At 46.1% G+C, this 26,723-nt stretch overlaps 1 protein-coding gene and 1 long non-coding RNA gene across 3 annotated transcripts; one reads left to right on the plus strand and one right to left on the minus strand.

The window, feature by feature from the left end:
• The first annotated feature begins 2,432 nt into the window (after nt 1-2,432).
• Nucleotides 2,433-6,358, plus strand: LOC132587154 (uncharacterized). The gene is made up of 3 exons (XR_009556407.1): nt 2,433-2,501; nt 4,736-4,792; nt 6,305-6,358. It is a non-coding gene; the product is annotated as an uncharacterized LOC132587154 (long non-coding RNA).
• A 4,379-nt stretch (nt 6,359-10,737) lies between these two features.
• RFC2 (replication factor C subunit 2) lies at nt 10,738-21,431 on the minus strand. Of its 2 annotated transcripts, XM_060258904.1 has the most exons (11): nt 21,277-21,431; nt 20,031-20,100; nt 19,684-19,725; nt 19,213-19,319; nt 18,590-18,691; nt 17,269-17,369; nt 16,897-17,054; nt 15,075-15,140; nt 13,340-13,420; nt 12,274-12,387; nt 10,738-11,268 (listed from the first exon to the last, which is right to left on the minus strand). In XM_060258904.1, the coding sequence occupies exons 1-11, from the start codon at nt 21,390-21,392 to the stop codon at nt 11,158-11,160; spliced, it is 1,068 nt and encodes a 355-aa protein (XP_060114887.1). In that variant the 5' UTR covers nt 21,393-21,431; the 3' UTR covers nt 10,738-11,157. The 2 variants fall into 2 exon arrangements, with proteins under 2 accessions (XP_060114887.1, XP_060114888.1); XM_060258905.1 differs by lacking the exon at nt 19,213-19,319 and having other exon boundaries at nt 21,277-21,395.
• Between the last annotated feature and the right edge of the window lie 5,292 nt (nt 21,432-26,723).

Here is a 26,723-nt window from a genome sequence, read left to right on the forward strand (position 1 = left end):
TTGACACCTATCGGAGCCCAAAAGAGTTTCAATCATTCTCTTCTCGTCTTTTAACTGTCCTCACAGCAACCTTGTGAGGCAGGTTAGGCTGAGAGTGTGTGATTGGCCAAAGGTCACCCAGCAAGTTTCCATGGCAGAGCAGAAATCTGAACCTGGATATCCCAGATCCTAGTGGGATGCTCTGGCCACTACACCTCAATGGCTGTCTCTAATACCAACACTATATTTCCTACTTTTTTTGTCCCCATCTAATAACACTTACCCCAGCAGCTGTATGTTAGGTTTGAAAACGGTCTCCTGAAAGGCTTTGGGTGGGCACCGCGCTAACGTTCAATGCCCATCTATTTGGGAACTAACAACAACCCGCTTGTCCTTTCAGAAACCGAGACGGGTCAGGATGCTGCGTACATGTAAGTCCAGAGTAGCAGTTGGCTCTGGGGCAGTGCCTTGAGACAGTTTCCCCCCTGCCTCCCCTCCTGGTTAGATGCCGGTGGTGTGTTGCCCTGCAGTCCTGCTCTCCCAAAGCCTCAACATTTTCATGGCAGGGAAGACAGGTTCACCTTCCTCCTGAGCTCATTGCGTTCTTCTCCCACCAATGGGGCTGGGAGGAACCTGGGAAGGCAATATTCCCCCCCACCCCCCTTTCTGCTCTGCACACCAGGATATCTCACCCTGTCATTCTCCATCCCTTCCCCCCAATATACATCTGTGCTTCACCAAATACTGTTCACCTCTCTGGTATCAGCAAGGCAGGGCTTACAGGGGCCAGAGGCTGCCTGCTCCATATCCTTCAATGACCAAGACACAGAGGCTTTGAGGGGCAATCTGGCATTGTTTGGCTGCCGAGGATGCCAGGGGTAGGCAGCTCTCAAAGGCAAGCGTGTCTTCCTTGCTGCCTTCTCCTGGTATCCCCTCCCCGTCAGAAAGCGTAAGCTTCATAACGAACTCATTTGTTATGAAGGCCAAATCCGACATAAACGAGACCTTGTCTGGCCGGGCCACGTGTATATCTATTTATGATTAGCTAGCAGAGACAAACACAAAGATTAACCTTAAAACAGCCTTAAATTATTAGCACTCGGTCTTAAAGGTGCTTTCTCGGTCTTAAAGGTGGAGAGCCAGTTTGGTGTAGTGGTTAAGTGTGCGGACTCTTATCTGGGAGAACCGGGTTTGATTCCCCACTCCTCCACTTGCACCTGCTAGCATGGCCTTGGGTCAGCCATAGCCCTGGCAGAGGTTGTCCTTGAAAGGGCAGCTGTTGTGAGAGCCCTCTCCAGCCCCACCCACCTCACAGGGTGTCTGTTGTGGGGGAGGAAGGTAAAGGAGATTGTGAGCCGCTCTGAGACTCTTCGGAGTGGAGGGCGAGATATAAATCCAATATCTTCTTCTTCTCCCATGGGGCCCAGGGAACTGGGCAAAGGAAACTCTGGGTCTTTCCTTCCTTGCTTCCTTCCCCAAGGGGCCAGTAGAAGGAAGAGAGGCTTGGCTCAGTAGCTCGACTGTGCAAATGAGAAAGCCTGGCAAAGAAAGCTCTCCCTCCCCCCTTCCTCCCCAAGGGAGGCACCTCAGCCAATTGAGAAAATCAAGGTTTTGCTCTGTAGCTCCTGTGTGATTGAGCAAGCCTGGCTGGCAAAGCAAGCTCTGATGCAGATGGAAAAGGAAACAAAGTGGCTACACAGTGAGATTGAGCCAGAACAAAACCACTGTGTATGCAAAAATAAACAAAACAATAAGTGCAGTGTCCAAATTATTTATAAAGATACCACAAATATATAGGAAGTTTCTATGAGGGGATGGATCCCACAATGAATTTCAAGAGAGGTTCCAAGGAGAATGCTAAGAGTCCATTCAAAAAAGCTTCCCCTGGAAATTCAAACGCAGTCAATTTCAAAATCTGTAGTTGATCCAATCTTCCAAAACAAAGGCTCCAAAGGTACTGTGTTCCCTTTACGTGTTCATCGACTTCATATCCCACGTATCGCAAATGAACTTCATCCAAGAGCCATCCTGCAACCAAACGTCAATGACGTCAAACTAAGACAATTCAATTTCCAAAAGGCACAAGCTCATCACCTGTGCTTGGAAGCAAGAGAGAGGGAGAAGGAAGCGAATGACAGCCAGTTCCTTGGGGGCCTGATTCAGCCCCCGGGGCCACATGCTTGACACCCCTGGTGTAAGCTTATCACTGCAGAAAGTTGAGAAAAAAGACTTCTTATGCTTTGGTGGAAAGGTCTGGAGATGTGGAAATGTGTTTGGAGAGGTGAAAATGTGTTTGGAACCCAGTATAAAACTCTTAAAGAACAGGTGGGGTAAATCACCACCATTCCCTGCAGCTTTTGAAAATCACTGTGCTGGAAAGACTGTCGCTTTGACTCGGGGGTAGCCTTTCTTATCTTCGACGCTGATATTTAGGAATTAAAATCTTTCTCCTGTTTTTCGTTTCAGTGAACCCATCTCTATAGATTATTACAACTGCAGAAAATTCATAAGGCGACCCAGTGGTAAGCTTGATAAAAAGATACAGTTTAACCTCCATTAACCTACATGCTTCCCGAGATTGGGGGGGGGGGGGGGGGCATTAAGCAGGTGATGGTTTTGTGATGCAAAGAAAAGGACAGAAGCCAAGGAGGGAAGGCTGAGGGAGTGGCTGGTTTAGCTCTCCCTAAACCCTGACTTGGATGATCCAAACTAGCCTGATTTTGTCAGATCTTGGAAGCGCTAAGTAGGGTCAGCCCTGGTTAGTACTTGGATGGAAGACCACCAAGGAAATCCGGGGGCAAGCAATGGCATACCACCTGTGCTTGTCCCTTCCTTGAAAACGTGATGGGGTTGCCATAAGTCAACTCCAACTGCACAGCATGCTCTAGCACCACCACTGCCTTAAGAGAAAATGGCCAGATCTGTTCAACTAACAGCATATACCAACCCATCCTATGGCAAACTATATGGATGTTATAATCTCTTGAGAAACCATGCCCTCTGTTTACACTAACAAGGCCAGAATGTTACCTAGATTTATGGCACCCCTATGACAGCAGTCTGCTTTTTATCACCCTCCACTCCAGTGTTTTTTCAACAAACACAGATCCCTATTTGTCATTCTTTTAATCTGCTAAAAACATTCCCATGATTCCGCACTGCCCACTTATATTAAGAAGTTTTGCTTCCATTCCCACATGTCCGATGAAGTCTGCTTAAGAGCATACGAAAGCTTCCATTCTGAATAAAACTTAGTTGGTCTTAAAGGTTTACTTGTCTACTGCTTTGTTCTGTTGCTTCAGACCAACATGGCTGCCTCCTGGGATTTTTCCTCTACTGTAAGGGGGCCTTGCCATGTTGGTGTTCATGCATACTGAATGGCTCCTGTCCTCTGAGAAGATGGGGAAGGGTGAACAGTGCCGGCTTTGCTCTGTCTGTGTAACCATTACAAGTATTTGTTCCTAATGACTCCATGAGAGTGACTGGCCAAGGTCATCTGATGAGTTTCATGATTGAATGACAATTTGAACTTGTATCTGTCTCTAGTCCAACATACTACCCAACACTGAGTCTCATCTTCTGCCAGTGGACTTACTGGAGGCATCCGATTAGAGAGTCAGTTTGGTGTGGTGGTTAAGTGTGGGGATTCTTATCTGGGAGAACCGGGTTTGTTTCCCCACTCCTCCGCTTGCAGCTGCTGGAATGGCCTTGGGTCAGCCATAGTTCTCACAGGAGTTGTCCTTGAAAGGGCAGCTGCTGTGAAAGCCCTCTCAGCCCCACCCACCTCACAGGGTGCCTGTTGTGAGGGGAGAAGACATAGGAGATTATAAACTGCTCTGAGTCTCTGATTCAGAGAGAAGGGCGGGGTATAAATCTGCAGTCGTCTTCTTCTTCACCATTGGGAACAGAGAGCTGGACCTGACCACGGCTTTTTTTGTAGCAGGAACTCCTTTGCATATTAAGTCACACACTCTCATGGAGCCAATCCCCCAAGACCTTACAATAGGCCCTGTAATAAGAGCCCTGTAAGTTCTTGAAGGATTGGCTGCATAAGAGGGGTGTGGCCTGATATGCAAAGGAGTTCCTGCTACAAAAAAAAGCCCTGGACCTGACTCAGCTGAGATCTTTTAATGTAGCTGGTTAGGGCTGGAGCCTCCATGTGTGACAGTAGTATATCTCAGAGTACTAGATGCTGGGACAGACAACAGGAGGGAGGAGTGTCGGCCTTGTGCCTCAGTTTTGGGCTTCCATCTGGCTGGAGAATGGGCTCTTGTGGTAGATGGACAGGGCTGATCCTGTGTGCTCCTCTTCAATTCCAGTGTTCTGAACCAGAGTTACAGAAGATACTGAGTACTAGAGGCCACACAAAAAGAAAAAAAAGCAATTATCCTTACCTGTGTAAAAATTGTTCTGCACGGTTCAGGTGATCACTATATACAGTGCAAACAATCCCAGTAAAGTGTAACAATTTTCAGCATGTCCTAATAATAAATACATTGCAAACGATCCAGTATACTGGAGCTGTTCATGCTATATATAGGGATTGTTTGCACTGTACGTAATAACAATTTGTTTTTAGATAATTGCTTTTTCCCCTTTTTCTGTGGCTTCTAGTATGCAGTACCTTTTTGTGGCTTCCTATGGAGAGGTGTCTCTCCTTTCTTGCTCCAGAACCAGTTAGCTTTTCTCAAGTGATTGGATCAAACTCTTTCAGATTTTTTCTCTCTGCTTTTGTTCTGCTTTTCCTCTCTTTCAGAGGACTCTGCGCAGTCTTATCAAAATGTTGTTGGACCATCCAAAGGCACCGGGTGCGGTAAGTTCTGTTGCCCAGTAGATTTCCTGCCACACCCCTTCCATTCCCACATTCCCACTATTAAAAAGAGCATCTGGAATGGTTTCACTATGAACCAGACTTGTCCAGGCAGGATGTAGTTGCAGGCGTATTTTTGGAAGAGGCAACCGGACTCGCATGTTTTTTGATCGCCGGTGGTAATGAACCAGCTTTTGACAGTTCAGTGTAGCATGGAGTGCCATGATTCAAAAGGGAGAGCAATGGTTTTCCCTGCAGAACGTCCCAGGTCCAGTCCCTAGTATCTCCAGTTGAAACAGAAAGCAGAAGGTGTTGGGGATTTTTCTGGGCCGAAAGCTTGGCATGGCCACTGCCAGCTGGAACAACCAAATACTGACCTAAATAGACTTGGGATAAACTTGTCACCTCTTATATTCATGTAAGTCGTGTTTGACTTATGCCTTACATGGTGGGCAAACTGCCCTTGACTTTATAAGTGATCTTTTGCTTCCTAAACTGAGCTGGGTTGGAGGAGGTTTTAGCATTTATATTCTGCTTTTCACGTATATTTTGTAATTGTTACAACTAGAGCTTTTTTTGTAGCAGAAACTTCTTTGCATATTAGGCCACACACCCCTGATGCAGCCAATCCTCTTGGAGCTTACAATAGGCCCTGTACTTAGAGCCCTGTAAGCTCTTGGAGGATTGGCTACATCAGGGGTGAAGCCTAATATGCAAAGGAGTTCCTGCTACGAGAAAGCCTTGCTTACAACCCTAATATGGCTAATGAAGAAGAATTGCAGATTTATATCCCGCCCTTCTCTCTGAATCAGAGACTCAGAGTGGCTTACAATCTCCTATATCTTCTCCCCCCACAACAGGCAACCTGTGAAGTGGGTGGGGCCGAGAGGGCTGTCACAGCAGCTGCCCTTTCAAAGATGACCTCTCCCAGAGCGATGGCTGACCCAGGGCCATTCCAGCAGGTGCAAGTGGAGGAGTGAAGAATCAAACCTGGTTCTCCCAGATATGAGTCCACACACTTAATCACTACACCAAACTGGCTCACCATAATGACATATAAAGAGCCCCACTAGATCAAGTGGAAGTTCTATTTAGTCCCATGTCCTGCTTCTGTCAGTGATCCACTAGGTCCCTCAGGGAACCCACATGAAGGCTCCTCCTGCTGTCTCCAACATCTGTTATACTGCTCCTGAACCTGAAGGTTCTATTTCTTGATTATAGCCACTGACAGCTCACCCACGCATGAATTTGTGCTTCTAAGCCTCATGTGGCAGAGTGTCCTGTATGTTCAGTAGGTGGAACGTGAAGGCAGCTTTTCCTTTTTGCCTGTCCTGAATTCCCTGCCCTTCAGCTTCATTGAGTGACCTGGAGTTGTAGTATTATTTACAACCAGCACAATTGTATAATGCAGGAAGAAAATAAGCGATAAACTGGAGTAGGAGGAAACGTTTGGAAAGAAAGTGTGTTGCCATTTTAGTTCCTGGCCTTTCTTTACATTTAGTTTTGCTTCTTCAGGCTTCCCAGAGATGGGTGTCTATGAAAACAGTGCAGCTATCATATTATGGCAAAATCCACCTGCGTCAGGTAAGGCCTGGGCTTTTCTGCTCTATTGATCAGAACTGCTGTGGATGCAACGCACATCTCTTGCACAACATGCTATGCAAGTCAGCGCAAGGTTTGTGTTTGAAATAGCCAGTGACCTTGCGCCAGTGAGAAGAGTGTGTCCAAAAGAAGAGGACAAGATGCAGCAGAAGAAATTGCAGGAAATCCAACTGACCCGTTCAGCCATCAGATGGCTGTTTAACAGAGAACCTGAGCCCTCCCGGGTGCACAACCTGTCCAGAATATTCTCTGCAGATGAATGGTGGCTGTACGAGCAGCAGGCCCGGTGCTAGGGGTTCTGGTGCCCCTAGGCTGGGGCCTATTTCCAGCCACCCCCCGTCTCACGCACAGCCCGGCCAGCCTGAGTGCTTGCTGAAAGCATCTTTGGACAGGTGGAGGCAGCAGGGAGACAGACATGACACAGAGATGGGAAACTCCTTTGGGCGTGGGGAGGTGGGCGCGGGGAGGCAGGGAGATGGACGGCAGCAGGCATGGGGAGAGGGGCGCCTCATGGTGCCCCAAGGCCAAGTGGTGCCCGAGGCGGTCACCTACCTGGCCTACTCCCATGCACCGGCCCTGCAGACTTTATTTAAAAAGGGCTTCAGGCAGTATATCACATCCCTGGCTATTCCATTGTGCTGATAAATGCAGGAGGAACTGCTTGGATTTCCTATGCTAAGCAGTTACAAACCATAACTGGGTCCAGCCCTGGAAAGCGCAATGTGCCGTGTCTCCTTTGGTTTGACTCATGAATGGTTCTCTTCCTCCAGGAGGCTCCAGTGATGATGAGCCGGATTATGTCAATGCCGGGCCAGGCTGCACGCCATTGCCAAAAAGCAGGTAATCTCATGCATGTATTCCTATGCATGTCTCTGTCCAGCACACTGGGATGGAGCTTGTGTGGATGTTTCATTCACACTCTGGGCTGTCTCTTTCAGGAGCTCAAGCATCATAGCAGTTCACCCTCTTTGAGAGCCATTTTTCATCCCTGGTACTGTCCAACCTCTTGGTAAACCTTGCTCTCTGTGCCTATACCGGTAGACAGCGGCAAGGATTTTCAATGGTGGCCCCTCATTCATCATCATCATCGGCCTTTATTGGCATAAAATTGACGGTCTCTCCTCCCCTTTGAAGCTCACCTGGCACTTAACCTACTTGCTAAACTGATTTTCTTAGGCTAAAACATTTCTCTCTGCCCTAAAGATTTCAATCTATGTAAGCCGTTTTTGTGGCCTGCTTTACAAGGCAGCTAAATGTTTTTGCTGTTTTTATGCTCATTTTAGGTTAGTTAATTATATTCCATTTGTATCCCGCCCTCCTCGCATAGGCGGGCTCATTGAGCTTTAATGATGTGTGTGTTTGCTGCATGACAGACTAAAAACAATCCCTGTGTTGAATCTTCTTTCCCCCAACCTTATTAAAATCCAAAGACATCTCCCTGAGCTGTCCTCCTATTCCCAGTCTCTGACAAGTTCCCCTGTGCAAGCACCAGTCGTTTCCGACTCTAGGGTGATGCTGCTTTCACGTTTTCACAGACCTTTTTACGGGGTGGTTTGCCATTGCATTCCCCCGTCTTTTACACTTCCCTCCCAGCAAGCTGGTACTCCTTTTACCAACCTCGGAAGGATGGAAGGCTGAGTCAACCTTGAGCTGGCTACCTGAACCAGCTTCTGCTGGAATCGAACTCAGATCGTGAGCAGAGGACTCAGACTGCAGTACTGCAGCTTTACCACTCTGCGCCACGGGACTGTTATCTGACAAGTTAGCCAGAGGGAAAAGCAAGAACGTGGTGGGGGAATTCTCACCTGTGACATCAATATGTGGTGGTTTGGCCTATTGATAGCTTCAGAATAGCCCGCTATTGCTGGCTTAATGCAGTTTTTTAGGAATCGTTTTATTTAGTTCAAAATATTTACATATTTTTTCTATTTTTGAAAATTCTGCTTTCCCCTTTACAGTATGATACTCAGTACAAGGCAAAATAAGAGCCACACAATTCATTATTGCTCCAGTTCCAAAACGGGATGGAATTAAAGAGGGTCAATGAAGAACAATCTCTTCTGTCGATCAGGAAGGGTAGTGGCTCAGAGGAGCTGGGATCCAGAAAGTGCCTGGTGGTGGCTTTGCCACAGTTAGGTAGCCTTAGCTAAACTGCTATTTTTCAGGCCCCATAATAACGTTTGGTCTACCTTAAAGGGCTATTATGACATAAGATGCATGAAGCCCTTTCAACACTGAAAACACAACAGAAGGAGTTAAATATGGTGATTTTTTTCTCTCCTTGCTTAGGTTTCCTGCTTAAGAATTGGGAATGAATGACTCAACAGCTGCCACGACCTTGTCAGCCTTCCCAGATGGGACTGTGATGCCGTTCAGGATCTTAAGTCTTCTTGCAGCCTCTTTTGCGTTGACCTACAACCCTGAGGAAATCTGACCTCAGGAGCAGAACTCCACTCCAAAGTCATCCAGAACAAAGGGAAGGAAAGACATCCGGACAGTTTATACTTGAAACACATCCCGATGGTGGTTTATGAACTTCTGCAGGCTTCAAAAGTGAAATGGATGCAGGTATTTAAGGATGTCAGAAGATAAAGGAGATTGTAAGCCGCTCTGAGACATAGATTCAGTGAGAAGGGCGGGGTATAAATCTACGGTCGTCGTCGTCTTCTAGTAGGGGATGGAATAACTGGAGTAATCTGTGTTGCAAAATAGTTACTGAAACGTTTGTAAATCAGTAAAGGGCTTTCACTGCTATGCAAGCTGCTGAATCTTCACATCTTGGAAGTTTTAGAATCTTCAGTTTTAAAAGGTCGATTGCCATAAGACAAAGGCGGAAAGTTGCCCTCTCTTGCCCCATGCGCCAAAGGTTCAAAGGAAACGCTTGTTCCCAAAGCTTTGCACGCCTTCGGCAGTTCTGAATGGCCAAACACACTTTCATATTCACCTGAGAGGAGTAATTTGGTTTAACAACTTTGCTGAAGGGATGAATATGAAGCTATTTTATAATCAAGGCCTGACTGCGGGTCCATCTAGCTCAGGTTTGCCTACTGTGATCGGCAGCAGCTGAAGAAGAGAGACTTTTTTATCTTCTGCTTTGGGCCTTTCCAGACCTCACGAAACTGTCCCCCCCCCCCCATCCAGCAGCTAGAAATGTGTGCGGCAGGGCTTTCTACTCTTCCTGCACCACACCGAACTGCTTCATGCTCTGCTGTAGTTTTTTTCCTTATCTCCAGCAGATTAATTGCAGCTACTGTGGTTATGTTCAACAGCTCCCTCTTGATGGGGGAACAGAGGGCTAGGCTGTTGAGTTGCGACTTACTTCTGCGCTTCTGTTTCTCACTGCCACAGGAGGTGGTGGCAGCCACAAGCATGGCCACCTTCAAGAGGGGTTTAGATAAAAATATGGAGCAGAGGTCCATCAGTGGCTATTAGCCACAGTGTGTGTGTGTGTGTGTATATATATATATTATATATAAAAAAAAATTTTGGCCACTGTGTGACACACAGTGTTGGACTGGATGGGCCATTGGCCTGATCCAACATGGCTTCTCTCATGTTCTTATCAAATTTACTAGAGCGCAGTATGCTCAGAAGATTTATTAAGCCATCTCCAGTTTAGGTGTGTGCTCTTTGAGCTTTCTGAGCACCTGGGAATTGAGATCCCTTGCCCAGAGGGCCTAGGCTCTTCTGCAAAGCAACTGCTGTGGCCCCTCTCCAACTCTTATGCAGCTGCCTCATTGGTCCACCTCCCTCCCTCAGAACCGTCCACCCTGACTGGCAGCACAGAGAGGCCTTTTTCCTGTTGCCAGAGAGACCCTTTTACCTGCAGATGCAAGCAGAAGTCCCGAAGCTCAATTCCAACGAAGCAGGGGCTTGGCGGCCCCTAAAGCTGCAGCCCGGGAACAGCTCCTTGGAGTGACAAATCAAGCTTGTCACCAGTGTTCCCTCTAAGCTGAGTTAGTGTGAGCCAACTCAGTTTTTTAGCCTCCGGCTCACACATTTTTGTCTTCGCTCAGGAAGGATGGTCTCGGAGCAAACTTTAGGCAGTGGCTCACAACTTTAATGCCAATAACTCATGAAAGAGAATTTTTGCTCATGAGGCTCCACGGCTTAGAGGAAACACTGCTTGCCATGTCCCCAAAGCTGTATTAAGACCCTCCCCAAATTAGGGATCAAGGTCAGGCAGCTGCAGCTGCTCCTTCTGAAGAGGCATTGTTGAGCAGCTTGCCAGATGTTACAAAGCCCAGTGCTTGGTATTTAAAGCTTTAAAAAAAAAAGCAGCACTGAACCTGCCGTCTACCCAACCAGACTTGAACCTTCTTGAAGCATAGACAGAGTTCTGCAGCTTTTGTATCACAAGTATATTTAATCCAAAGTGTTACAAAATTAGGAATCTGCTGAAACGACACATCTGCTCAATCTGACTCATGGTCAGGCTGAGGCAAGGACTGGAATAAAAGGGTACAGCAGAAATACTACTGGGGTATGATCAATGTGATGCCTCTTTCCCCAGAGCAGAACACCACCATTAGAGCTTTTAAGAAGGGGCCTAGGATACAGGCATAGCAAGGTATGATTTTTAAGTTGCTAGACCTCATGATCACAGTTACGTGCTTGAAAAGTATGAGGGGATGCTTGCCTGAACTACTCCATGCATGGTGAGGCCAACCCCTGCAAGGTGTTTAGTAGGCAGTCTGCGTATCTGCTTTGCACGGTTCTCTCCTTGCAGGAAAAAAGGAGCTCTCACGGGTCTGATCGATCCTCCTTCAGCTTGCTGTAGGAGCTGCGGTCTTCTGACAGAGCCGGGCTAGCAGGCCCGCCAGCTGCAACAGAGAGCTCACCCCTTCCGCTATCCTCATGTGAGTATAGCCGATTTCCTAGTCATAGAAAGACAGCCGTTAAGAAACCTGTCGGGTTCATCTCCTCTGCAACAGGGAATGAATTGATTAACAGAACTCTGGCATGTAGGCAAGGGAGCAACTCAGTTCTGACTTCAAATTTCAAATCAAGCGCACGTTTGCATGTGGAGTAAGGAACAATTACAACGCATGGTCAGGCTGAGAGAAGGACTGGAATAAAAGGGTACAGCAGAAATAGTACTGGGGTATGATCGAAGTGATGCCTCTTTCCCCAGAGCAGAACACCACCATTAGAGCTTTTAAGAAGGGGCCTAGGATACAGGCATAGCAAGGTATGATTTTTAAGTTGCTAGACCTCATGATCACTGTTACGTGCTTGGAAAGTATGAGGGCAGTGCCAGAACTGGAAAGGTCTGGCTATTCATCTTTCAGTGGAATTGCAGTGAAGTGTAGAATGTACACCATGAGCAGAATTAAACTTCCTGAGAATCTCAACTTGTTTTTAAAAGTGTATAGTCTTTTTACTTGAAGGGGTGGCAGAATTCAGGGTCTGAGGGGGTAATAACTACCCTTCAGTGAATTGCGGGTTTTTACTCCTCTTCCCCTCTAAATTGTACAAGTGAAATTTCGCAAAGTTCCTCAAATTCAAATAATCTGCACAAAACTCAGGCAGAGTTCAGATTGCATCTGTGCATAACTATCATTTTCTTTTAGGGTGGTCAACACAACAAGTTTCTGCTCCTTAGTTTTCTCGACACCACTTCTCATCTACAAGGTTGTCCCGACATTTTGGCAAGACAGAGAGAAGCTTGCTGTGGAGCAAGGCTCTGGGGTGGGTTGACACATACATGCGCAACATGCAAGATTTTGGTACTGCTGCTTCCGTTGTTGCGCTTTCTGATAATGCTGAAAGACCTCAGGTGTGCCTGGGCCTGTGTATTTAGCCAGTCCCCCTGTCCAAACTGGGCAGTCATCTCTGCTTGTATTGCAAGCATGAGCTAAGCAAAAAAAAAAAAGACTAACCTTGATAAACTCCAGCTTCAGGTATTCTGCCATTTGGAAGGTTTTACACACTCTGAAAACGTTGCCAATTATGTCTTCAGGTGAGTAGCCGAGTCTCCATAAGTGGGCAAGGATCTGTGAACAGGAGCAATGATCACATGTAACTTTTAAAAAAAAAATACTGTTGTCTTAGGGATTGCAATGGGGCAGCCCCACCCACTATAGCAAACGCAAGCATCCTTGCACCTTACAAACTATTTATTTAGAAGATTCCTGCCATCTGTGAAACATCTTCTCAGTTGCTTGAGGCCGTTTATAATTAAAATAAGTTATCACTATAAAAAACAATGAGGCATCAAAGGAGTCCAGGGATGTATAAGCTGCATAAGAGTATCAATACAAAGAGACATCATACCAGTAGAAGCTAAGAAGCTGCCCAAGTCCTCAAGTTACGATTAGCAACCCAACGACTTCTGGTGACACCTGGCCCCAGAGATGTCCACCTGGCCTTGATGAGGGCCAGGGCCTTTTTGACCCTGGCCCCTGCCTGGTGGAATGAGTTCCCCCTGGAGATCTGGGCCCAGCGGAATCTGCTTCAGTTCCACAGGGCCTATAAAGCAGAGCCCTTTTGCTGGGCTTTTAGCTGAGGCGGTGGGTGTCACTTGTTACCAGCCTCCCCCCTTCATTCCGTCCCAATGCTATAAAATCTGCTGGACCTAGACAATAGGCCATGTCTGTGAGGCAGAACAGTACCCACGGTTACTCTGTAATTTTAGATTTTATATATTTTAAATTGTTTTTTTACTGTTTGTTTTTATGATGTAACCCGCCCTCAGCCTGTTCTACGGGAAGGGTGGGCTAAAAATAGAATTAAAAAAATAAAAATAAAGCAGAAGGGCAACTTTAAAATAGCAAAACTGAGCAGGGATTGAAAAGGTAAATCCCTTCTCCCTGTGCGTTCCTGAACCTAACTCAAAGCAGCACACACAAATTAACTTTTGCCGAGATCTATGTCACGGCTGCTTCACCCTCAGCCTGCCCAAACGGAGAGAACTCCCCAAACGCAGACGCTGCCCTGGTTACCCACCTTGTAGGCTTCATCGATGTTTGCACTGACACAGTGGCCGATCATTTCTTTCACCAGCAAAGGGTGGGGTTCGTCACATACCTGGGAGGAAACACAATGGAATGACAGCTTCAAACACAGACAAAAACTAATATTTTTTTTGCTGCAGAAGGTACAAACAGGCTGAGAGACGGGGACAGGGGTTCTCCATCTCTCCAACTGCAATTCCAGGATTTTTTTTTTGGGGGGGGGGTGTTTGTGTGTGAGGGGAGCAACACAAAACTGGATAAAATGGAGAGAGGCCCTCAAGAGCCAGGAAACCAAAACATTCTGCCTCCTTTCATTCTACCATTTGCCATGCAGTTATTTTTTGGCCACCCACAGCAGTCTTGGGCAGCATCGTGTTTAAATGACACCTCTATGGAAAGAGAGATGGAAATTCTTTCTCTGGGACACGGGTGCTGCAAGAGGGAATAAGGCCCTTCAGCTTCCCCTTCAGGAATCCGGAATCGTAAACTTTCCAAAGAATCAAGGTAAGAACCATTTGGTAGAACTCAAAGGTCCAAATCGCTTTGTGCCTTTCACAGCATTTGGGTTGCAAACGTGGGGAAACAAGATGATGGCAAAGTGAATTGCCTGAGGCTGTCCCGGCATGCTGGAGAGCTGAGCAGGCATCTTCCCACATCAATCCAACGCAGTTATCATTGCATCATGTGGTCCTAAGGCCCAACTCGTTGCAACTGCTAGGCTTTTGGGTTCTGAGCCTAAACTGCTGGATATTATAACTCTGCGTGCAAGAGGATCTGGGAGGGAAAGGGTTAAGAGAATTCGCTCATTGGGGTGTATCCTTGGCAGTTGGCCCTGTTCTCTTATGGGTTAGATGTTGAGCCTCTGTGGCCTTTGCTTGCCTTCTGTTTCATGTTATTTAGGATCTCTCTTCTTTTTCCTGGGCTTGCAAATGTAGCAACTTTATCTTAATCTGTTCACAAAAAGTTAAATGTGCTTACATGAATACGTCATGCAAGATGTGCCTCTATACTAGTTAGTAAAATTTCTTTCTCTTTTTACCACCGAAGTCAGATCATTTTTGTAATTTGTTTGCATAGAAAAGATTTCCTTAACCGGGAACACAGAGGATCCAGGGATACTGTGAAAAAGCTTCTGTGCTTCTCAGGTGATTTTTTCTTTCTTAACATTTAACCTAATATAAACAAGCACACCTTCAGAATTGGTTAAAAGGGGCAGAAAGAGTATGCAGGAGAAAGGGCGGAGGAGGATCATGCTAGCAGGCACTACAGGTACGTCCTGAAGCTACATGCACGCATGTGAATGGCTCCCTCCGTGAAATCCAAAACAACAGAGCTAACCCCCATGTGGCCGTGCAGGTTCTTCCAAAGGACTGAGCACGGATCAGGGACATGGTTGGGCTGCCTGGGGGCTTTTTTTGTAGCAGGATTTCCTTCGCATAATAGGCCACACCTCCCTGATGTAGCCAATCCTCCAAGAACTTACGGGCCTCTTAGTAAAGGGCCTACTGTGAACTTCAGGAGGATTGGATACATCAGGGGTGTGTGGCCTAATATGCAAAGGAGTTCCTGCTACAAAAAAAAATCCCTGCTCCCTCATAATATATGATGTGTGCATCCTATCCCTTGAACATTGGAAAGGGGCTAGTGATTGTTGTGAAAATGCAGTCAGTTCTCGTTTGAAACACAACTCATCTGTAGCATGGTCCAGAGAAGGGCTTTTCGCTCACCTTGAATACGTTGTCACTGTTGATGAAGCCAAATCCAGAATGGGTGGACTGCAGGTTGTTCAACGCCTGTTAAAAAAAAAGGGCAAGTTAAAATTATTTATTTTTACTTATTTACTTTAGATTTACCGTATATGCCACACACACTGCAGGCAGACCAATGAAGCTGATAAGCCATTTACACAGAACAGAAAGGGAAGGATTATTCTCTGCCACGGATTTATGTATCAGCCTGCATACACAGTCACATCCTGCGGTCATTAGCCGACGTCACCTGTGCAGGACACACCAATCCACTGAAGTGTTAAGACTGGCAGCGGCATAGGGACTGAGGTGTGGGCGTCTCACTTCTTGCCAACCAGCTCACTGCAGCTTTAAGGCTGCCCATTTGTCTCCACAGTATGGGACAAATGATCAATAGCTTATTTTGCAGGGCTGTTGTTAATGGAATGCAGGTGAATGCATGCGCAGCAACCCCCAAAGTTCTGTATTCTTGCTAAGAAATTAGGAATGACGGAATGAGTGTTGAGAATGGTAATGGAGCCATTCTAAATTCTCCGGTGATGGAGCAAGAAGAAATGCCCCGTTCTTTTGTGCTGCTGCTGGCTGGCTTGAGGACGGACTGACCTGGAGCTGGGCAGCAGGAGGCGGTGAGGAACACCTGTTCCCAGATACTCCCACCACTTGGGACAGCAAAATGAGTAGAGCCAGCATTAGCTAGCAGATGTTGCACATTGTGCTGCTTCCCTGCTATTGCGTTCTACAATTTGGCATAACGGAGGGGCTTGCAGCTGCGCAGCCCTGCTTTGTGCGACACCCAAAGTTGGTCTCCAGGGTTGCGGCTCTTTTTGCTCTGGGTTCAGCCTGCTCTTTGACGTTTCTGTATTTTGTTCTGCCGCACAGACATCTGAGCAACCAGCTGGGACCTCTCATGCTTCCAGTAAGGAAGGGCTGCAGTTAATCACAGAATGTTAACATCGATATTGGTGGGCTGCAACTAGCCCAGCAAACAGAAGAAGAAAACAGACAGAAGAAGACTGCAGATTTATACTCCGCCCTTCTCTCTGAATCAGAGCCTCAGAGCGGTTTAGTCTCCTATATCTCCCCCCCCCCCACAACAGACACCCTGTGAGGTGGGTGGGGCTAAGAGAGCTCTCACAGCAGCTGCCCTTTCAAGGACAACTCCTGTGAGAGCTATGGCTGACCCAAGGCCATTCCAGCAGCTGTAAGTGGAGGAGTGGGGAATCAAATCTGGTTCTCCCAGATAAGAGTCTGCGCACTTAACCACTACACCAAACAGGACTTTGGAGTAATCCAGCATGCTGGAAATGGTGTCTTCAATCTGGAGCTGCTTTGCTGTCTTGCAGAGTCCCCGCTGTGGTTTTTAGTGACATTATCAACCCTGACACGCTACCTGTCTCACAGAGACCACAGGTCTTCTGCAGAACGCCTACTCCCTCCTGCCAAGGCGAGCACTCGCTTTGGACAGGTTGTGGGGCCTTGCAACTGGAGACAGTAAAAGCCACATAACTTGCATCAGATCAGACCGGGGGTGTTTCCCACACCTCTAAACAAACCAGAAGAAAATGAAGTCTTCAGTGTGTGACCCCCTCCTCTTTCCAGCTCTTGCTTCTGACATGAAGCCATCTTTATAAGTGTTCCTTTAGCATGGTCTTCTATCCTCCAATTGCCAGTGGCTCTATAGGATCTTGGGAAGACAGGGGGCTTCATTCCCAGCCCTGCTCCCAGAGTCGATTCCTAGCTGGAGGTACCAGAGATGTGCTCTCACCCCTGGTGCTGTGGCCCCAGATTGCTCTCAACCCACCTGCCTCATATCCCCCTGGGCCGTGAAGATAATGGCTTCCAACCCGTCGTCTGTATACTGCACATTCTCCTTCTCCACGATTTTCATCAGCCTTGCCAAGACCTGGGCATCTGTCAGCTTGGTGTAACGGAGCACAGCGCAGCGGGATTGGATTGGTTCTGGGGAGACAGACGTGGAATGCTGCTGTTGCTTTTTAAATTTACAAAACAGCCACTTAAGTCTTCCTTCCTAATTGTTGCACAGCACAGCAGTCGTCTTCTAGTGGTGCCTGTTAGTCTCTCTTAACATCCCAGAAGTACCAATAAGCCCAAGAAGGACTGAGACCCCTGATTTTAGAAAGAGGTCCTGGAGCCAAGAGCAGCTCCCACTTACCAATGATCTTGTCCGAGGCATTGCAAGCAAGAGCAAAGCGTGTTGTTTTGGAGTATATTTCCATTGTCCGCCTCAGTGCTTGCTGGGCTCCATCTGTCATGCTATTTGGGAAGCAGGAAGGAATAAATCACAATTTAGGCCTCAGCAATCCTTTCAGTCTCCCACGGCTGACCTTTTTTTGTCTTGAATGGAAATCTGGCTTTACTATATTTTATGTACCATCTTTCTGCTGTTGTTGCTGCATTCAGGGCCTTTTGCAATGCAAAATGGGGAGGGGCGGTGGCTCAGTGGTAGAGCATCTGCTTGGTAAACAGGAGGTCCCAGGTTCAATCCCCGGCATCTCCAACTAAAAAGGGTCCAGTCAAAGAGACGTGAAAAACCTCAGCTTGAGACCCTGGAGAGCCGTTGCCAGTCTGAGTAGACAATACTGACTTTGATGGGCTGAGGGTCTGATTCAGTAGAAGGCAGCTTCATATGTTCAAAAGAACTGCCTGCAATTAATAAAAAAAGGAAATAGGAAGGGGAAGGAAACCAGCACTTGGGGACCAGCTCTTGGATGCTATATCTGCTGAAGCAGTAATAAGCAGGCAAGCTAGTCATTGTTGCTTCATTTATACCCCACTTTTCTCCCCAGCGGAGACCCAAAATGGCTTTGTTCTTCTCTCCTCTCTTATCCTCACAACAACCCTATGAGGCAGGTTAGGCTGAAAGTGTATGACTGGCCCGAGATCACCCAGCAAGCTTCCCGGGCAGAACAGGAGTTTGAACCTGAGTCTCCCAGATCCTAGTCCAACAATGTAACCATTCCATCACACCACTCTGAATGGCACTGGTTTGCAGCTGAGTCCTAGGCAGGCCTCACTATCTCACCCCTCCATCTTGCATGGCTAGGAGGAATGGTAGGTGCATAGAGTTGCCTCTACCTGTTCCCCTGCTTGCTGCTAGTCCTTCAGGGAACAGATTTGTTGCTGCCTTCAGACCTCACAACGAACCACAGATGCGTGAAGAGAGCTGTTTGTGTAATCATCCCAGCTCTTAAGTCTGGAGGAAGGAAATGAACGCCGGTTTCCCTTCCTGGGAAGGGTCTGCTGCTATCAATGGCAAAATTCTTCCTGTTTGCTCTACCCAACTCCTTCCTGTGCCTTTAGTTTGTTGATTACAGGTAAGATTTGAAGTTATCTTGCTTTTTTTGTTTGTGTACACAGGGTTGATCGTGGTAGTGTAAGCTGCTTTGAGTCCCCACTAAGTGGAGAAAAGCAGATTAAACATGTTCAAATAAATGAGTTAAACATCTCTGGGGTTAAAGGAATGTGTCACGCACCTGTCCGCTTCATCCAAGATGATGATTTTGTGCCGGCCCTTTGGAAGTGTAACCTTCTGCTGAGCGAACATCTTGATTTTGTTCCTTACGACGTCGATGCCTCTGAAAACCAGAATGTTTGGTAATTCAGCTCTTGGCAGTCAAGCATGTCAGGTTAGAGGGCACAAATGGAACCACACTGGCATTTTTTTTATTTAGAAACACGGGTGAAATGTGATTGCCATTGGAGATACACATGGCAAAAGTTACAGTTGTCAGGTAAAGCTAATTCAGGGGATAACCCCAATAATTTTTGCTCTGCAGCTTCTGTGCAGTGATTGATGGAAATGGTACAGCTTGTCACCCTCCCAGGTGGCTGGGGAATGGTCAGCTTTATTTTGCAACACATTCAAGTTACAATCTGTGAAGGCAACAGAGAAGCAGTTGAAAACCTGCCACAAGTTTGGTTAGAGAGTCAAATGGGCCCTTTTAACAGGGCATCAAGCAAAGAGCTAGTATAGGACAGACTTGACAAACTGCCAGTCCTTGTCAGAATCATAAAAACAGCACAAAGGTGGAGCACTGTTTGTGGAAATCTATAAGACTTTAAGGCCAGACATAATCTGCTTCACCCAACAACTCACCTGTCATTAGATGCATTCAGTTCCAAAACAGCATCCTTTAAGGCAGGGCCCAGCAATGCCCGTGCCAGACACAAGATACTGGTGGTTTTACCAGTCCCTGGAGGACCCTACAAATGCAAGATTGCCAACAGCGAAGTTTAAGATACTCCAGCGACTTTGGATATATGCATGTCCTCCTCCCCACCTGTTAATCACCAGCTGGGCCACAGGAATTCTGAATGGGAATGGAGTCTATGGGGCCCAGTGAAGTCAACAGCATCCCTGTGGGATATCTGGGAACTGGCTTTTATTCTCCCCACACCCTCAGAAGGCTATTGGGACAAAACTCAGAACCCTGTTTTTTATTCAAAAATTTCAGCCCTGGTATTGTGCTTAACGGAGTTCCTTCTCTACCTGCTCTCTGCTGAAATTAATGTTCATCAACAGAAAAGATTGACAAGGAGATAGTTTACCAGCCTGACAAGTACTCACTGCAATGATAATATTTGGAACATTCCCTTCCCTTGCAAAGACCTTGGGGAGAAATGAAAAAAACAACAACGTTAAGTTGATGCAAAAGAAACAAACATGCTTTCTTTTGTTAGGGTGTCTGAAGAACTGGGGCAAACACAAATAACCAGATAGATCCAGGTGGGCAGCCATTTGGTCTGAAGCAGTAGAACAAAGTTTGAGTTCAGTGGCTCCTTTAAGACCAACAAAGTGACTACTGGACATATTAAAAACTCAAATTGTTCATCTTCTACCCAGCACATGTAATTTGTTAAATTCTGCCTCTGTACTGGTTTATTGTGTCTTCCACAGTAAAGCTGTCAACATACCTCCAGTCTACTAACTGTGTCTTCATTCCCCACTATTTCAGAGAGCTTCATTGGTCTGTATTTTTCGACCCTATGTTAAAAAAATATATATATTTTTTAAAAACCCACAAATTACATGAAACCTCTTTCAACTACAACCAAACCCACTGCTGGGCAGGAAAATTATGTGGAAGTTGGCAAGATGGCTCCTTGATATAGTCCTGCTGGAGGTCATTGTTTTATTACCCATGAAAGTTGAAAATGAAGTCTAAATGTTTAGAACCACTCTGTCTCCAAATGCCGGGGGTTTTTTGGTTTTTTTTTTTGGGGGGGGGATGTTGACAGCAGTGAAAGGTGGTTGTTTTAATGTCTTGTTGGTGGGCTTTGTGGATGGCCATAACCAGAAGCAAACTGATGGACACTGAGCCTGCTCCAGCAGGGTACACAGTACATTCTTCCTATTTAAGGCACCTGAGAAAGGAACCTCCACAAAGGTAGTATACCTTTCTGAGCATAGGACACTGTGGGCGAGGTGTGTGTGTCTTATAACCACCTTGTGGAATTTGTCAGAGGCATCTGGCTGGCTACATATGGAAACAAGATACTGAACTATAGGAATCCATTATGTTTTTTCTTTGCCCTCTTCTTTATTTTGGAAATGTATATGCTGCCTCTCTAGAGACATCCAGTGGGTCATGGTCAGCAATTATTAAGATGTTGATCTGGCTGGTCTGCCCTTGTTATATCTTTGCAAACTACGGTAATATAGGCTCACTATCCTTCTCTGTAATAACATCCACTACAGGTCCCCTGGGTGGGAGGGCAACTCTATTATCCAGGATGCACAGGAAATTAACTTCCATGTTCCAGAGGCTGCATCCTGCCAAATATAAGTTATGGGACAGCAACAGTCGGGGCAGATAATTGAGTTTATTCTGCCTTCCCTTATAGGATTGCTAGGGTACCAACAAGACACTGACCTAGGGGAGATCCTTTCTGATGAACTTATTAGGGATGCCGGTTGGGAACTGAGCCTCCCTGTGCAAAGGCTATCTTGGAATAAAAGCTGCAGAACAAGCGGAAGGCACAGACTGTGTCCGCCAGTGAAGCATCTTGATCCAGCAGCTCATGTCGCCTGCTTAAGTGTAAGCTCTACAGCAAAACGACACCGCCTCTTCATTCACCCTTCTCTGCAATGCAATTATCCCAGCACGGGTTCCTCCAACTTCTCCCCGTCCCAAAGAAGCAGCGGGTCTCCCCCTCTCACCAGGGTAGCTCGTAATGGCCGCTCCCCGAGGTGCCAGCGGTCTCTTCTCGCTTCTCAGACCCGGCGACGTCCATAGCAACCGCCGCCATGATCGTTTCGCGCCGAAAAACTTGCATGTCCCGCCCTCTGATTACGTCACTGGACGGTGGGCGACGCCATTTTAACTGCGAGAAAGGAAAGGGTGGGGCCTTGACGTCTTCCGTGACGCCTGCGCGAAGAGGATTGGTGGAGCTCTTGCCAGCAGATGGGCGGAAGCTAGGGTCTTTTGCAGGGAGGTAGTTAGAAGAAAATAAATGTTAACACTGGACTTTTCTCTTGTTTCTCTTCTTCTTGCTGGGCTAAGCCAAAGGTCCGTCTACTGAAGTCTTAATTTCAGGGACTGGTTAAAAAGAGAAAACAACAGGAGTCAAGTGTATCTTTAAGACTAACAAAGTTTTATTTAGAACGTAAGCTTTCGTGTGCTCCAAGCACACTTCATCAGAAATACATTGGAATACTGTGAATATATCGCCATACTTGGTGAAAGTGGGTTTAACATATGTAATGCGATTAAAAAAAAAAAATTCTGTTCAGTTCTGGGGAGGTGTTTGTTCCAAGTTTCATAATAGCTTGTAATTCAGCAATACCCCTCTTCATTCTGTTTTTGAAGTTCTGAGAGTGGGTTTAGCATCTGTAATGAGATAAAAAACCAATATCCCTGTTCAGTCCTGGGGAGGTGTTTGTTCCAAGTTTCATAATAATTTATAATTCAGCAATTTCTCCATTCTGTTCTTGAAGTTCCTTTGCAGTAAAACAACTACTTTGAGGTCACCCATTGAATACTTCGGAAGGTTAAAGTGTTCCCCCACAGGTTTCTCAGTTTTGTAATTCCTGATGTCACATTTGTGTCCATTTGGTGGAGGGTTTTTTCTGAATTTGTTAATTTTACTATTCTGCTATTGGATTTTAACTTTGTACCACTTGGCATTTCAAACCCCACCAGCTATATGTGGCTCTGCTTACTGTACCTCATTCCTTATCTGAAGAAGTGTGCATGCACACGAAAGCTTACATTCTGAATAAAACTAAGTTGGTCATAAAGATACAATCGACTCCTATTTTGTTCTACTTCAGACCAACACGACTGCTTATTTGGATCTATTCTCTAGATATGTTTGTGTTTGCAGGGCACCCATTTCCCTTTCCTCTTTTCTCTCCCAGTGCACGGAGCTGCGGAAGCGTTTACAGGCATGCCTTGCCTTCCCTGCATGGTACAGCCACCTTCTCCTCTCCCTCCCTATTGACTCTCTTTCTGGTCCTAAGAAAGAGACTAGCGTAGCTCTTTTCCTCCCTCTCTCCCACGCTCATTCAGCCACGCGGAGATTCCTGGAAGTCGTGGGTTTTTTGCTCCTTGTCGGACACTTGTCCTGAGTAGAAAGATCCAAGTGGGCAGCCGTGTTAATCTGAAGCAGTAGAACAAAGTAGGAGTCAAGTGTCACCTTTAACACCAGCAAAGTTTTATTCAGAATGTAAGCTTCCGTGTACCCTAAGCACACTTCATCAGACGAGGAATCAGGTACGAGGAAGCAATTAGTCAGAAAGCTTACATTCTGAATAAAACTTTGTTGGTCTTAAAAGTCCCACTTGACCCTTCCTTTGTTCTACTCGTCCTGAGTGTCCGGACCAGGGGCGGCCAAGGGTAGCTCTCCAGATGTTTTTTTTGCCTACAACTCCCATCAGCCCCAGTCATTGGCCGTGCTGGCTTGGGCTGATGGGAGTTGTAGGCAAAAAAAAAAATCTGGAGAGTTACCCTTGGCCACCTCTGGGCCTCCGGACCCTCCCGAGCAGAACTACATCGCCCGGCAGCGCTAGCGGCGGCCGAGCATGCGCAAAGCGGAAATGAAAAGCCCTTTTCTTCCTCAGCGGGTCTCCCTTCCCTCCCAGTTTGGGGTGAGCCGTCGAGGGAAGGGGGTGTGCTCTGCCCCGAGACTTGAGGGAGGGGAGACGGGAAAGTAATAATTGGGAGCATAATAATAACTGGAGAACGAAGCCAGGTCAGGTCGGCGCTGCCTCGTGGGCGAAGTGGAGGGACGGGGACGGCTCTCCTCCCCCCTCAGAAAGCGCGACGCCGAAGCAACGAGTGAGTGGGGGAGGGGGGGAAGGAGCGCGTGAAGGGAGCCCCCCCCATACACCCCCCATGGAGAGAAGAGGGGGGGCTCTGTGGCCTTTCTGAGGGGGAAATGGGTGGGTGGGGGGGAGGGCTGGAGTGCCTAACTTTTATTTATTATCATATTGCCTGTTATTATCTTAATTGATAGCTTGTTCGCTTATCCCGTTTTTCCAATTTAGGCGCGAGGGTGGTGGGGTGGTGGGGGGGAGAGCGTAAAATAGGACTTCTTCAGTGCAATCCTCAGAGCCCTTTCCTGGGAATAAGCCCAATTTGAATAGACGTTAGGATTCAGAGTAGACTTATTTAGGATTGTTTGTCGCCTCCCTGTAATCTAGACGGGCAGAACTTCATTCCACCCCCAAGGTGGTCAACAGGGGGAAAAAAAGAAATGGAAACATCTTCTTTAAACTGTTAAATTTGGAGTTAATTCTCCCTCCCCACTTGATTTAAGAGATCTTTTTAGCTGGTGTTCCTGTGGGCGGGGGGAGGGGGGTACACCTCTGCATGGTATGTTGTTCTGGCTATTAAATTTAAGCAGAGGGCTGGTTTTCCCTCTCAGGAACAGCATCTAAAGAAGTCTTCCCCACCACTCCCAAAATTAGGTATAGTGTGTCTTTGTGGGGAAGCAGAAATGATGGGTCATGTTATTGTTGGTAAGTCTCCACTTTTTAATTTCACTAAAGTTCTAACTAAATATTATTGGTAACACTATCACTGTTTATTTTTCATCCTCCCTGCATTGACGTAACTACACCATTGCCAGATTTGTGGAAGTTTGGACTTCTTGAGTCAATTGGGATGGTGTTTGATGTTTTGCATGTGGTGTTTATTCTTCCACCCATGAGGATTGAAAGGGCCTTCTTAGTGAATTTTCTCCTGTTTCTGTGTATCTCATTGATTTTTCTATCTTGTCATAGTTTGTCAGCTACAGTTTTTCTTCTCTGTTCATCTTATCCATCAGTATGTCCCAAAGAAAGCTTCTAAAAGGTAAAGGTGCAAGCACCAGTCGTTTTCGACTCTGGGGTGATGTTGCTTTCACAACTTTTTCACAGCAGACTTTTTATGGAGTGGTTTGCCACTGCCTTCCCCAGTCATCTACACTTTCCCCACCCCCAGCGAGCTGGGTACTCATTTTATTGACCTTGGAAGGATAGGATGGAAGGCTGAGTCAACCTGGAGCCGGCTACCTGAACCAGCTTTCGCTGGGATCGAACTCAGGTTGTGAGCAGAGGGCTCCGACCGCAGTACTGCAGCTTTACCACTCTGTGCCACGGGGCTCTTACTACCGCCTGCAATAATCTTGGGGAAGGCTGCTCTTCTGTTTTCTCTCCCCCCACCTCAATAATAGTTTTCAAAGTCTGTTTCTGAAAGGGATGAAGAAAAAATCCTTTCCCCTCCTTCCCCCACCCCACTGCCACAGACTTTTCTCGTGGCTCATTTCTTGCATGACTGATTTCTAAATTTCTTGCAATCGGATAGGATGGAAAATATCTTCTCATTAATTCTTTCCTACCTTGTACAGAGATGGAATACATGAAGTCACTTCCCTGTTTGTTTTTTATTATAATTAGATTGTAAACCATTATTTTTGGTTGTAAATCACTTTCAGTGCATTGGTAGATGGTATTTACATGTGGTAAATATGTACTGTCAAGCATGCATATTTCTAAGTACCATGATGGTTTCTTAGATAGAAAGCAGGCCACCAGTATCCACCGCCCCCCTCTTTACAACAGTTGGGCAAGCAGTAAATCTATCTAGCCCAAGGATGTTTACGCTACCACCTGGCTGGTAAAGCTGTGAGGTGCCTCTCTCCAAGATTCACACAGACAGTTCTTATCAGGTATCGGAGAAGTGTGAGAAAGGGAGATGTTTTTAATAGCCTAAATTCCTTAGTAATAAAAGAGATACTATGTAGGAACCTTTGAATCCGTGACTTAAATTGCGTCTTTATACTATCCTGTGAAGTAATCCTATATAGCAACTATGTACCCATGTATATATCTTTACTTCCAAGAATTCTGTCCTTGGTAAAACTTCTGCGTTTCTACAATAAAGCAACTTTTGATTTAACAACAAAAGACTGGTTATTGAGAAATATCGATGCTTGACATGTACATATTTACTCAAAGGTAAATCCCACTAAATTCATCAGGATTTATTCCCAATGTGCTGCTGAATTTGTGGGCTTAGTCCGTTATTCCCCCCCCCCCCATTATTTTTAAATGATGGGGATGTAATACACTTTTGTTTTTCTTACCCAAATCTGATCTACTTGGAACCTTTCGTTCCTTATCATCCACCAACACTACCACACACTTTTTCCAAACACACTTTCCTGTTGGGAAGGAAAGTCATCTGTACACTTAAGATCTCCTTTCACATCTCCCTCTTCCCAGCTAGCCAGTTTGGTATAGTGAATAGAGCATTGGGTTTGTACTGAGATTTAGTTTAGGACCTAATCTTTTATCAGCTGGGAAATTCACTGTGATTCTTGAATCTCAGCTTTATTGATGAGTGTTGAATTTTGATGCTGGCAACTCAGGTGTATAGAATAGATCTTTCAGCCCAGTGCAGATTTAAAATCTTTAACCCCCCTCTCAAGAGGGGAAAAAACTAGATTACTCTGGCATAGGGGTCACAGTGACACCACACTACAGCAAAAAGCAATGGAAACCTGATAGCTCTCTCAGTCATGGCGTTGGCTACTAAGAAAAAAAAATCAAACCTCAAGAATAACTTCCTTCAGAAATACAGGACAAAGGAGAATAATATTTGGGATTGGGGTCAAAAATACCCCTTATTGAAAATGTCAAAACTTCACAAATATGTAAAGAGGATCAAATTGACCTTATGATTTTTAAAGCAGAAGACACAGTTGGGACTCTATAAAGCTGTTTATTTTAAAGAAAACAATCATTTTTAACTGTTACATCATTGAAACTTAATGTGATAATAGCAAAGCAACAAATAAGGACAAAGGAAAGCAATTAGCTTAGAAAACAGGTGATCAGGGGTCGCAGGTGAACAGTTCAGTGCCAGGGTAGCTATAATTCATTTAGAGTAACTTCTGTAAAGCTGAGATGGTCAAATAAGAGTTTTGGAAAATTTGAAGGTGAACAATTCAGTGCAAATATCAGCTCAGTGGACAGATGGCTGGGGTCATCTGAAGTACTCCCCCCCCCCCCCCAGATATGTAAAAGTTGAGAAGATCACTCTGAGGCTTGAAAAATTTGAAGGACAAAAGGAAGCAATTAGCTCAGAAAACAGATGGCCAGGGGTCATCTAGAGTTCCAAG

This window comes from Heteronotia binoei, chromosome 18 (assembly GCF_032191835.1).
Source record: "Heteronotia binoei isolate CCM8104 ecotype False Entrance Well chromosome 18, APGP_CSIRO_Hbin_v1, whole genome shotgun sequence".
Classification (NCBI taxonomy): Eukaryota; Metazoa; Chordata; class Lepidosauria; order Squamata; family Gekkonidae; genus Heteronotia; species Heteronotia binoei.